The 13428-nt window shown below is 40.1% G+C and overlaps 1 protein-coding gene across 1 annotated transcript in view; it reads right to left on the bottom strand.

The window, feature by feature from the left end:
- The window catches only part of zgc:162952 (PKc_LIMK_like_unk domain-containing protein), a 62977-nt gene that overhangs the window by 7845 nt on the left and 41704 nt on the right, over positions 1–13428 (bottom strand). The window contains exons 4-5 of the mRNA XM_034171003.1: positions 11139–11187; positions 9227–9376 (exon numbers count right to left, since the gene is read on the bottom strand). Of these exons, the coding sequence (XP_034026894.1) occupies positions 9227–9376; positions 11139–11187 (199 nt within the window). The remainder of the gene's footprint in view (positions 1–9226; positions 9377–11138; positions 11188–13428) is intronic.

The raw sequence follows: 13428 nt of genomic DNA on the forward strand, positions 1-13428 counted from the left end.
GCATAACTGTTTGAGGCCCGAGGTGTTGTTTTGTGTCAGCATACACAACTCTGTTTCTCTGATACAGCAAGTGAAATAAATACTGAACACGTCACCATTTTTCTCAGTAAATACATTTCTAAAGGTGCTATGGACATTAGATTTTCACCAGGTGTCGGTGACAGCCTAAGTAATCCACACATACAAAGAAGCCACAACAAATATGTAGAGAAATAAATATTGAACACTCATCCTGAAATTTCATACTTTGTACAAAAGCCACGGTTGATAAGGACAGCTTCAAGCTTCATATGCCTCTTGTATGAAGAAACTGGATGCGTGCATTGCTCAGGTGTGATTTTGGCCCATTCTTCCACACAAGCTGTCTTCAAATGTTGAAGGTTCCGTAGACCTCTTCTATGAACTCTGATCTTTAGGTCCACAGATTTTCTATTGGATTCAAATCAGGTGACTGGCTGGGCCATTCTAGCAGCTTTATTTTCATTCTCTGAAACAAACTGAGTTTCCTTGGCTGTGTGTTTGGGATCATTGTCTTTCTCATTTCATTTTCATCATCCTTGTAGCAGATTTTTACCAAGAATGTCTTGGTACATTTTTCCATTCATCCTGAAAAACAGCCCAAAGCCACAATGTTGCCACTTGCAAATGTCACTGTTGGTATGCTGTTTTTGGGTTGATGTGCAGTGCGATTTATGTGTGTATTATGACATTCCATTTGTGGACCCTGAAAATTTAGACTACTGCATAATTGATAAGTTTTGTTTTTTGTTGTTTTTTTGGGTTTTTTGTTTTTTTTTGTCAATCTCATTAACTCGTGGTTTTAGATAACGCGCGGCCTGATTTTGTGGACTCCAACTTGCACAAGTTAAGGGGGTTCACTTGTATTCTCACAGTATTTCACAAACTTGTCCAAATGTTGTGCAGCAAACGTCAAACAAGCTTCAACATACTTTTTCTTCAGCAATGGAGTCTTGTGTGGTGAGCATGCATACATGGCAGTTGAGTGCATTACTTATTGTCGTCTTTGAAATAATTGTACCTACCGATTCCAGGTCTTTCTGAAGTGGTCTTTGGCACTTGGACAACTCTTGTGATAAATTCTATTCAAATCTTGCAAGGAGTACCTGGTTGTGGCAAGTTTATGGTGAAAGGATGCTACATTCACTTACAGATTTTGGCCCCAACAGTGCTCACTGGAACATTCAAAAGTTTAGAAATCCTTCAGTAAGCAATGCCATCAATATGTTTTGCAACAATCAGGTTGTGAAGATCTTGAGAGAGCACTTTGTGATATGGTTCTTGTGTGAAATCTTCGTAATGAGACATTTTTATAGGCTATAAGTTGGGACTGAACCAGCTGATATTAATTTGCACTGACAAGGGGCAGAACTAGGGATTGGTATCGAGAACCGGTTCCTTTCGGGTATCGTTAAGAAATTATTCGATCCACCGACATCAATAACCTTTTTACTTAACGATTCCCTTATTGGTCCTTCAGAGTGGCCATTGTTTTTGGGGGTGTTTGTCAGGAAAATGATCATTTCTCTACATTGATTACAAACCCTGCAGCGGGTCTGTAATCAACTTTTCTGCAGCGCGGCTTTGCTTTGAACCTTGAACCAATCGAAGCATTGATTCGCAGATCGAAGCAATGCTTTGATCATTGCTTCGTTGATTCATTTTTTTCTTTCGCTTTCCCCTGCTAAAACCCTAAAACATTTTCGTGCAGGTGGTGTTGGGGGGCAATTTTGGATTTCAGCTTTTTTGTTTTTCACCTCTTTCATCCCTGAGTATGTGAAATTGTGAGTCACTTTTGTGCGGATTAAAGTTACTAACTGGGACTCCTGTCTTGTTGAGAGAAAGAAACGAGAATCGTCCTCTGTTCTGTTCACACAGCTCCAAACGCTGCACGGCTCTCTGCCGAGTCAAGTTAGAACGATAGAATCCAGTCAGAATTAATAACTTCAAAGTGAAACACCGTTTTGTTTATTTTTATTTATGTCCAGAGATCAAGGATACAGTGACCAATTTCATATTTATTTACTTTAAGACTCAATGAAATACATAGAAAACCTGTAAAGCCTACTTTTAGTACAAAATTCACAAGAGGTATCGATAAGGGAATCGATAAGGAATCGGATCAATATGCAGAATCAATAATGGCATCGATATTGATAAAATCTTATCAATACCCATCCTTAGGCAGGATTGCTTTCTAATACTGGTACTGACAGATTCCAGCTGGTGTCTTTCCATGCTGTTTTGCACCTAACTTTCTTCAGGTGTTGAATACTTTTTCCTGTCATTTCACATTATTACACATAATTTATAGACATCTATGGTTTGATTTCTTTGTATGTGTGGATTATTTGGGTTGTTACTGACATCTCATGAAAATTTCATGTCAACAGCACTTGTAGAAATATATTTACTGAGAAAAATGGTGACGTGTTAAATACTTATTTTGCCTGGTGTAAGTACTGACCAGGTCAGTGTCAAAAGTATAAACATAGCTTAGCATGAATAAAAATAACCAGTTCCTTGACACGCAGTATCACATGAGTAAATTGCACCTTGACTTAAATTTACATGGTATCTATGTTTTCCCCACAATATGGAGCAATCTGAAGCACACAATAACACATTGTAAATACAAATTTTCACCAGCAGCTGTAACAGTGCGGATGAGCGTGATGTTTCCACATCTGGCAGCAATCGAACCAGAAACCTTTCCATTCAGTAGCCTGTCATTATGAGGCTCTCACGGGAGAATTTTAGCCACAGAATATTTAGCACTGGCTCCTCGACTCTCTGATAAGGAAAGTGACCGCTTTCACACAAAAATATGAAGTTTTCCAATAAATAAAGAAATGAAGAAAATAAAAAATGAAGAGTGAAAGATGAGCTGAGACAGATGTTGGCATGGCAGCCAGCTGACACAGCAACAAAAGTCCAACAATGCAAGCACAAAAAGCAGAAAGCTAAATGAAATGGTTGAATCCTTAAGTGACTTGGCGAGAGTTATTTTTGTGTAAAGACAAAAACTGATTTGTGTAAAACGAAGAGGCTTCAGTGGCTGCAGTCAAATCAAGGTTCTTTCCTTGAACATCATCTCCAGCACGTCTGGGAAAAAAAAAAAAAGAAAACCTCGCCGTGTTCTGAAGTCTGTCCACTTTCAGTTTTAAGGAAAAATGCTTTCCAATGGGGTTGGGCATTTGGATGAATCCATCATGCATCACTGACTGAATGCACTCAAAGTCTTCTGTTTTTCTCCCACCACTCCAGATCTCAATAGATGCCCAGACACTTCGGTTCTGCCCACATCTGGCTCAGAGAGCTCAGGTTGGTACAGGGAAAACACGTTGCAAAATCCATCCTCAGCTCCTGATATTTTAGAGCAATTCTTTCCATGCTTGGATCCCGATGTGCATTGAGGGCAAAGCAGCAAAGGCTGTCTGCTTTTAATGTACTCCATCCACATGAGTGCAAAACTCTGCTTTCACTGTCACTCTGCACTGACAGCTACATAATTATTACTTTAAAAATATTTCTCTGTGACAATAAAACTATTTCACACTACTATGAAAAGTCTGTATTTAATCCACAGTTCATAGGCATGTTAAACCAAGAGTGGAGGTCCATATGGATCAACTATGGTCCGTTACACCACAAATTTCTTCTAATATGCTGCTTTATACCAACCATGTGGTGTCAGAAAATAGTTTTAGCCAGTTTCATCAGCAGGGATGTTGCACTGCATCTAGATTCCCTACATTACATAAAATCTGTGGTTCTGGATTAATTTAGAGCTCGACTGCTGACGCCCTGTTGACACCAATTTACTTCCTTCTCAGCAATTTAAGGAAAAAATGATTTCTCTCATAAAATGCAATTGTTAAAGCTGAGTAGTGCCCTAATAATGTTTTAATTAGGCTCAGCACAATACCACTTTTCATGTAGGATACACCAATATTGGCACCTTCAGTATCTTAAAAAAACAAACCTAATAATGTCTGGTTGTAATTTGGCATAGACTCAACTGCACTGATCAGATTTATTTATTTTAACACTGGTAACTGATCTGCTAAATTTGGCCAATATTGGACTGATACTGGTCCAGAATATCACATCACTAGTTTAAATATGAGGGTGGCTGTAAAAAAGTGAACACACCCTTTGCTGTCACAGCCCTTCTTGATTGTAGACCAAATTGACTTGGTCACACGAGTAGCAAGAAACCAGAAAGAAGAGATATGGAGTGCATCCTGTCTGTGTGTGCGTGTGTGTGTGTGCGTGTGTGTGTGTGTGTGTGTGTGTGTGTGTGTGTGTGTGTGTGTGTGTGTGTGTGTGTGTGTGTGTGTGTGTGTGTGTGTGTGTGTGTAAAAAACAAGCCTAATGAAGTCAGTTATCTAGTCATTATTCCGAAAGAACGAGTCAGTCCATTTTTTTTTTTATTTTGTTGCTAAATCATGACGCAAACCATTTATGTTCACTGTGTGAATGAAGTGAATAGAGCCAAATGGGTTTTGCTCTGAAGTGACGCACGCACATGGGGGAAAAACAGAAAGTCCACCGCCTCTACCACTCCATTCTAAACAAACACCTCTGTGCATGCATGTGTGTCAATAAGTTCCATGTACAGCAGCAGCTATTGGTTAGTAATCTATTAACATGACAATAAACTGGCTGTCATGCTGCTTTCTCCTTCTGCATTACTGACGAGTTCTTCTGTGAAACCTGGCAACCAGCAGATAGACTGAACCTACACGGAGGCACCAGGATGCCCACGCACAAATGTGTGCGATGTGCAAGTCCATCAGCCAACACGCAAATCAAGCACACATGAATTTAGGCGTCTGTCTGCAAAATGTGGTTTTATTGAATTTCAATTTTATTTAATCTTTTCATTTCGTTTCATGATGTGAGACGCGTTCAGGTCCCCAGCACAAATGATGTAAGCCAGCCATTTCAGAGTGTCTGTGCAAACCGTGTGCCGCTCGTTCTGTTGTCCAAAGCCACAAAGACGGACCATTTTCGTGCAGCAGCTAATGCTACGTTTACACATAACGACAAGTCACAAATGCCACGAAGTACACATTCTTGGCAGCTGATCACGAATGTGATTATTCGGGGCAGAGGCGTCAGGTGTCCTCAGGAACTGCTGCAACCTGTTACGACACGTTACGATTAATGGCACGTGTTGCCGGAGAATTATCAGGAACCATTACGCACGGTCAAGAATAGTGTTCCGCGTTGTTCCGCGCTATCGCGCGCTATTGCGCGTAACAGCGCATTGTTAAGTTCTGTCACGTTGTGAACGAGGTGAATTGTCTCCACACACACCCCCATATTCATCCAACTGAATTCAGATCACTTCAGTTTTTCAGAAGAACTTTGTGACTGCATGGGTAATTGGACTCTGTGCCATGGAGTGGCGCAGAGAGGAGGAGCAGGACAGCGCCAGATGTGTGGCTTCATGCGGCTCTCGTCTGGCGCATTTTCCCAAACATCAGGCACATGCAGCAGGTGGAACACCTGCAGGAGCGCGCTGAAGAGCACTGAAATTTGACTTTTAGCCGACTTGGTATCAGCAATCAAACTGAATGCGATGCAGCAGGGTTTAATTGTGCGCGCGCTTCTTCCTCCGCCGGAATGGAGAAGGTGCAGAGATGTCTGGCTGCACGTGAGTCTCCTCTCGCTCCTCTGGTTCCTCTGGCTCAGACTCGTTCTCCCGCTCATCGGTTACTGAGGAGCTTCAGCAGGAACCGTGGAACGACATTTGGAGCCGAGTTTGTGCGCACGTGACAGAAAACCGATTCGTCGTGGCGCGCAGTGAAATGTGACGCCGCGTTACAAGTCATGTCAAAACTTGACAGTTTCCGTGTCACTTCGTAATAACGCGTGACAGTTTGGGCTCCAAGAACCATGACAGGAACCACTACGAACGTTGTCACGTTCTATTAAAGATCACTACTCATCAAGACGGATCAACACGCTCAGTTGCGACCTCCACGACGTGAGACGAAATAAGGGTGGTGTGTGACATTCGTGGAAGATTTTTTGACAGGCAAAAACATGCTCCACGAATATCAAGAATATCAGGCACCAACACGCACTATTAAGAAACCTATTCAGATGCGTTAAGTCACATTAAGAATGTCAGGAATGTGTCACGAATGACAGAAAAATGACATTCGTAACATGTAAACGCACCTTATGAGAATATTTAGAGCAAAATCGTGCAAATGGTGATACAAGCACCAAAGTCGGCACAAATACTCCTTAGACAAAAATGACTGGCCACTTGAATTTTCAATGGGCGGCCAGGTAGGGGTCAACTGGAGAATTACACAGGGGTCAAAATTAAAAATGCTCAAATCATTTTGAAAACTACACCACATTATTTGTCTGATCGTAAAGATTCCAAAAAGGTATAGTTTGGACCATCTATGACTGAATGTTCAGGAGTTATGGGGTAAAAACACCAAAAATGGTGACAAAGGTCAGTTTCAGTTTGTACAGGGGTCAAAAGTTAAAGTTGCTCCAATTTTGGTAAGAAATTATGCAAATTACTAGTTGAATTAACAGGGTTTTAAGAAAGAATAGTTTGGACCATGTATCATGCTTAGTTATCATGTTATGGGGTAACATATGCCACATGTTATAGAATCAAATGGACATTGACCTTGTTTGACCTTTACTTTGGAGACCAAACATTCAACACAGTCAAAACTATTCCATTTATTAATCCTATTAGCACAACCAATAATTTGCATCACTTTTTACCTTTTTTTTTGTCTAAAGAGTATTTGTGCCAACTTTGGTGCTTGTATCACCATTAGCATGATTGTTTCAGTTACCTGCTGCACTATTTGGAAGTTAGACTACAATCAAGTCACAAATTGCATTTACGGTAAAACTGTGACAGCCTCGGGGTTTCCTCAGCCACCAGCTGAGCCACCAGACCAAACATTGTGCACAGCTGCAGGGACAAATCCAGACTATAAACTGGTCACATCAATTAGCCACAAAACTAATTACACACATACAAAAGATAAACGAGCAGGTGTAGGAAACACAGTAAGTGTTAATATTTATAAGTTCAGGAGTTCAAGGACAGTAAAACATAAAAATTATGTTCATTTACAGTTACTTTCTCCCATAGCCTAAATGGGGGAAAAAAAAAGCAGGCTTACCAGTATTTACACATCGCTCCACTACACTCTGTAATGCACAATCTTCACCGGAACAGACAGTATTACTGCAAAAGTGTGACATATCCTTTAATCCAGTCTGTGAAGATGCTGTTTGTTATCCAACACTGAAATACAGATTTTAAACTGGGATTTGACCAAACCTGCGATTAACAATAGCATAGCATAGGACTGCATAGGACAACATCAGCATAGGACTGATGTTACCGATAGCCAGTGGTGGGCACAGCTAACCAAAAAGTTAGCTTCGATATCCATTAATCCAATAACTGAAAAGTTATCTTTTATGATGCTAAACCTATAAACTGCCAAAAAATTATCTTTATTATAGATAACCGATAACAGATAACTTTTAGTATCGATTCGAATGCAGCCACATCAGATTACACCGTCTGCTTCAGATAAACCAGTTTCACTTTCACTTTTTGCTGCTGGGTAAATTCAAGGATCATAAACACAAGAATGCACGAAAAATGAATGAATAATAAAAAAAAAAAAACCCAAACACTGTCATCATCTTTCAAAAGTGGTAAAACACAGTATTAGAAGTCACAGTTTATCTCGGTATTAGATACACTGTCATTTACAAACTAAAAAGCTGCTGCTTTTTTCACACGCTTTGAACCCTGCAACTTAAACAACCAAAATACATTCATTAATGCATTGATTGGCAGAGTAAAATACACGTAGTAAATATAAATTCTTACCTGTTAGTTTCAGTGGGATTCATCTGAATAAATAATCCACATAAAGCATCCTTTTTAAAAAAAATCCAAAACAGTGTCTAAACATGAAGAAAAGTCCCCCTGTACACATAGCTGCGCCGTGACATCACCTCTCCCCCATCAAGTCTTTCCGATTAAATTAGAGCTACAAAGAAAATAAAATAATGTTAAAATTAGTCCGTTTTGTTTTTGTGTTGAGCGGACTACTCACTGTAACGTCCAAAGTGAAGCTGAACAACACTACCAACAATACTCCCTGCGTTGACCAACCAATCACGTTTTGCGCTTAATGAAAAAAATGATGCAGCAAAGCTCCAAATCGTTCAGACATTTATTCGCAATAAAAAAACGACGAGAGGGGTGGACCACTGCTCACACAAAGCCTGCTCACGCAACCGACAGGCGTGAAAAAACTCACGCATGCGCACGAAGGTTCAAGCTTGGCTGATGCAATCACACGTGATTCAAATCCATATGGTTTTTGAAAAAATAAAAAGGTTGGATACTTTTCTAACAGACCTCATAGTTACCAAGCGGACAGGGTTTTCATTACATAACCAACCACAGACTCCAGTTAGGGTTCGCAGTGCAGTAACAACAGCCACACTACATGCAAATAATTAAAGCAGAATGTCTTCCTTTAAGATTCTACGCATCAGCTCCTCTGAAACAACCTCTGCTGGTATGTACAACAGCTAAAGGCCCTGTGATCAGTTTAGCCAAAGCTGCATGTCACATGACTCATGAATTACAGCAATTTGATTGCAAAACTACCACCACCAACAGAAGCAGGAGAACCTGAAACAAGATAGAAAAAGGAGGGAATTAAGCCTGCATTTCTGATGCATGCTTTATTTCTGCAATGTGAAGTTTTATATGATTACTATCCTCAGTCACGTTATTGGGCAGCATGGTGGTGTAAGCAATTAGAGTGCTTGTCTGCCCAAACAGAAGATATCTAGTTCAAGGTCACTCATATCCCATTCTCCATGTCCAGTATATCTGGAGATGGGTCAGGAAGCACCAAATTAACAGAGATCCAGACCACATACATAGTAGTGATTAGGAGCAGTCAAAGTCATACTGTAGTTGCTTGCTTCAGAAATCAAGTATCAATAACTGGTTCCCCGTGAAGTTAGGAGTAGCTATGACTCCAGGTGATAAGAGATAAGAACCGAAGACCCAACTTCATACTTATGAGTACTACCGGGACAGACTGGGATGGACACAGAGTGTCACATTTCATAGTTACAAGCATTAATGGGACAGACTGAGATGGGCACTTACTTTGGAGTTGAGGTCTCTGTGGTAAATGTTCTTGTAATGCAGGTAGAGCATTCCTCTACTGATGTCACAGGCCAAATCGACCTTCTCTCTCCAGCACAGCGGAACATCTTTCCTGGCCAGTAGCTCTTCCAGACAGCCACCGTTTACATACTGAAACATCCAGCACAACACCGTGTAAAAAAAGATGTTAAAGTAGGTAAAATTGCAAAAAAAAAAAAAAAGTTTAAATACATCCAATTTATTTAATGCTAATTTTTGCAAAGGATTTGATTTGATGGACTGGGTTGTGCTCTGGGACATCCTGAGAATGAGTCCTAGCCAGTTGCAGGACATCATAGCCAGCTTACACACATTTTGTGAGTGTTAGACAAAGTGCTGTACAAAGTGAAATCTGGTGTTCATCAGGGATGTGTTATGGGTCCAACAATGTTCAATGCTTGCATCAACTGAATGTGGAAACTGGAGGCTTAAGTGCCTTTGTTGGCGAGGGAGGTTTATGTCCCTTGACTTTATAGGTGATACTGTGGTCTATGTGGAAGGACTTTGTGTTACACAAATTCATTCATTCATTTTCAGTAACCGCTTAGAACTCTCAATGGTCATAGAGGAGCTGTTGCCTTAGGAGCTCTTGCCTTTCCTAACAGTCATTTGGCGAGAGCCAGGGTACACATCAGGCAGGCATCTATTGCAGGGCTGACACATGTACGTATATCTAAACTTATTCATAACCTCACTCAAACATAAGGTAAATTTAGAGTCACCAGTTCACCTAACCTGCATATCTTCGGAGGTGTAATGAAGTCGGAGCACCTAGAGGAAACCTATGCAGACACGGTAGAACACACTAAAGCCACACAGAAAGGACCTGTTCGAAGGGAACCAAGGACCGTCTCACTGTGAGGCTGCAGCGCCAATCACTAAGACGCCATGCTGCCCTTGGGAAGCTGCATTGGCGAGTGAGTGTCGTATGGCCCAGCACACGTCAGTGTGTAGGACCTCAAGAACCGGAGAAGGCCAAGGACACACCCATGTTTCATCTTACTGAAAAACAAAGATGGCTACCTTTGAGAAATCGGGAAGACTGGTTATCTGCCTAGGTGATTCCCAATCAAGGACCGAAGGCAGTTCAATAGTGTCGTAGATGTGGTGATGTGCAGCAGCAGCTTGCTGCCTGACCTGACCTTTTATATGAAGATAAGTCCAGATACTGTGTCAAATTGATGTTTTTATTTCCTTACAACTAAACGTAGATGCGCATGAAGCAGCGAGATGCTAAATCAATTTGCTAAACATCAATTTGCTAAATCTTAGACAATAGTAGTGCTTGGGGTCATTGTCTTGTTAAAACACCCATTTCAAGGGCATGTCCTCTTCAGCATAAGGCAACATGACCTCTTCAAGTATTTTGACATATCCAAACTGATCCATGATACCTGGTATGCGATATATAGGCCCAACACCATAGTAGGAGAAACATGCCCATATCATGATGCTTGCACCACCATGCTTCAGTGTCTTCACTGTGAACTGTGGCTTGAATTCAGAGTTTGGGGGTCGTCTCAAAAACTCTCTGCGGCCCTTGGACCCAAAAAGAACAATTTTACTCTCATCAGTCCACAAAATATTCCTCCATTTCTCTTTAGGCCAGTTGATGTGATCTTTGGCAAATTGTAACCTCTTCTGCACGTCTTTTATTTAACAGGGGGGCTTTGCGGGGGATTCTTGCAAATAAATTAGCTTCACACAGGCATCTTCTAACTGTCACAGCACTTACAGGTAACTCCAGACTGTCTTTGATCATTTGATCAGGATACATTTTCAGCAAATTTGAATATTGGAGGGGGGGCTGCCCCCCATATAAATTATGATTACAGCCTTTGGTTAAGTCATAGCTGACAATAAATAAACTCACCTCTAAGATTGGATACAGTTTGTCTTCCTTTACACAGATTCCCAGGTACCTACAAAAATATGAAGTTGTATTTTTATCCACTTGTATTTGTTTTTAAAGTCACATATCACACAAATTATGGTCAACACTAATGTATGTTAGACATTTTCAATCATTTGAGAATAATCTTAATGGTTCAAATAATCATTTTATACAGTAAGCCATTTTTTTTAACTTAGAAATTATGATGGGACTCTGACAAAATTTGTGAGCCTTTAAAAACTCACACAGCATAAATATAAACAGCTTTTTTACAAATTACACATCATTTGATTCACAGGAAAAGTGATCATTCAGAGCCTTTCTTGTCATTGCACAGCTACAAAATGAAATAAGGGAACTTCACTGGTAGAAAAATAACACAAGATTCAGACACACAAATGTATTATGACCAGTTAAAAACAACATAATAATAAAAAAAAGAAGCAAAAATAAGTATTAAACAAAGGTCATCAAATAGTACAATATACACTGATAAAAAACTGTGCATATTTGGGTATTTTTGCAACAGGATATTATTGCACATTTCTGATACTATTGCACAAAACAGGACACTACTATTAATAATAAAATAAGTAATAAGAACCCTTTATTACATTTTTCTAGTGTCATGTGTGAGGGTTAAGTTCTTTCCTGGCACTTGGGCAGAAGGTTTTTAGTAATCTGGAAGTGAGCATAGGAGCCTGTTGATGTCCAGAATGCAACATGGTTAAAAGGTGGTGACCTGGGTGATGTTTGTGGCCTTCTCCTCTTGTGAAGGTAAGTGATTGCTGATAATTCTTTATGCTGACTTCCTGACTCTCTGCAGAGCTTTCCTGTCAGCAGCAGGACAGCTGACAATAATATTTTCATTTTAACTAGTTTTGCCAATATCATTGTCTCAGTTAATATGGCACAAAATATGCAAATCAGCACAATGCAGAGTAAATTAATAGAATACCAAAAATATTCACCTTATGTTTCAACATATTATGACACAACATGCCATTCTGGAATTGTAGATTTTCTCATCCATATGTGAACGTATGACACCAGGGTAAGAAAAAAATAATCTATTGTCATAATGGCACAATCTGCTGTTAAAGATTTTGTATCTACACTATACTGGGATTATTTTGACTGTTTTCAAGGATATGCACAGATAAACATGTTAAAATACACATCCTCTATTTATCCATGGTTACTGGGGGAACCGGAGCTATACCCCAGCATACACTAGGGATAAATTGAGTGCAGAACACTTATCCAATCATCAGGGCTGACACTTACAAACTACAGGTGTGCAGATCTGATATTTTGGATTGTACTGGTTCAATACTGGCTAAAATTACAAGAAGAAATAGAAGGAGGACTGCATTTCTAAAGCACTTTTCCATCTAACAGATGCTCTTTGTGCTTTATAATGATGCCTCACATTTACCCCCTCAACCAAGGTCAGTACCCATTTTTACAACTCGGTGGACTGAAAATTAGTGGATCAGTTATCGAAAAACAGAAAAAAAAAATCAGATCGGAGACTTCTGTTGCTGAGCTTTGCATGTTTAAATTTAGGTGAGGCGAACATCTGCTTCACAGTTTTCCTTGATGCTTTGTTAGCTGGCTAGGTGAACCAAGTACATCCAAACAAATGTATGACTTAACACATTCACCGATTTAAGATGGAGAAAAGGGTATCAGATTGGTGTCGATATCAGTAGATACTGAAGGTTCCAGTATCGGGATCATATCAGAAATGAAAACGCGGTATCATGCCATCCCCAACACAAACAACCATTTACGCTTACCCTTATGTACTGTATATTTATGGACATCAATAAGAAGCAAATAAATAAAGAAATCCTGATAATAAATTAGTCTCAATTTAAACACTGAGTGACAATAATTTTCACTATTTTGTAAAATCAGTCACACTTTTAGAAATTCTAATTTAGAGGTTTAAGCACTCAGATCTGCTGACAAATCTGATGAAAGAAAATGAGCCGTTGGGCGACACCATGACGTTGGTTCTTGGGAGTGTTGACTTCAGCAAACACCATTTGTGTTTGCTTGCCGTTTTGTTGCGTGTGTGTGTTCGGTCCCGGCCACCGCTGTCAGCAGTAGCAGCCTCAGCAGATAAGCTGCACTGTGATAAGGTTAGTGCTGTGAACTTGCTCACTGGTTAAAATAAGATTGCTTAAGCAAACATTATGCCTGTGTGGCTTCACTCTTCATGTCACCACTGCAGACGGCACAGCCGGTGTTAAACAGATCC

This window comes from Thalassophryne amazonica, chromosome 5 (assembly GCF_902500255.1).
Source record: "Thalassophryne amazonica chromosome 5, fThaAma1.1, whole genome shotgun sequence".
Taxonomy (NCBI): Eukaryota; Metazoa; Chordata; class Actinopteri; order Batrachoidiformes; family Batrachoididae; genus Thalassophryne; species Thalassophryne amazonica.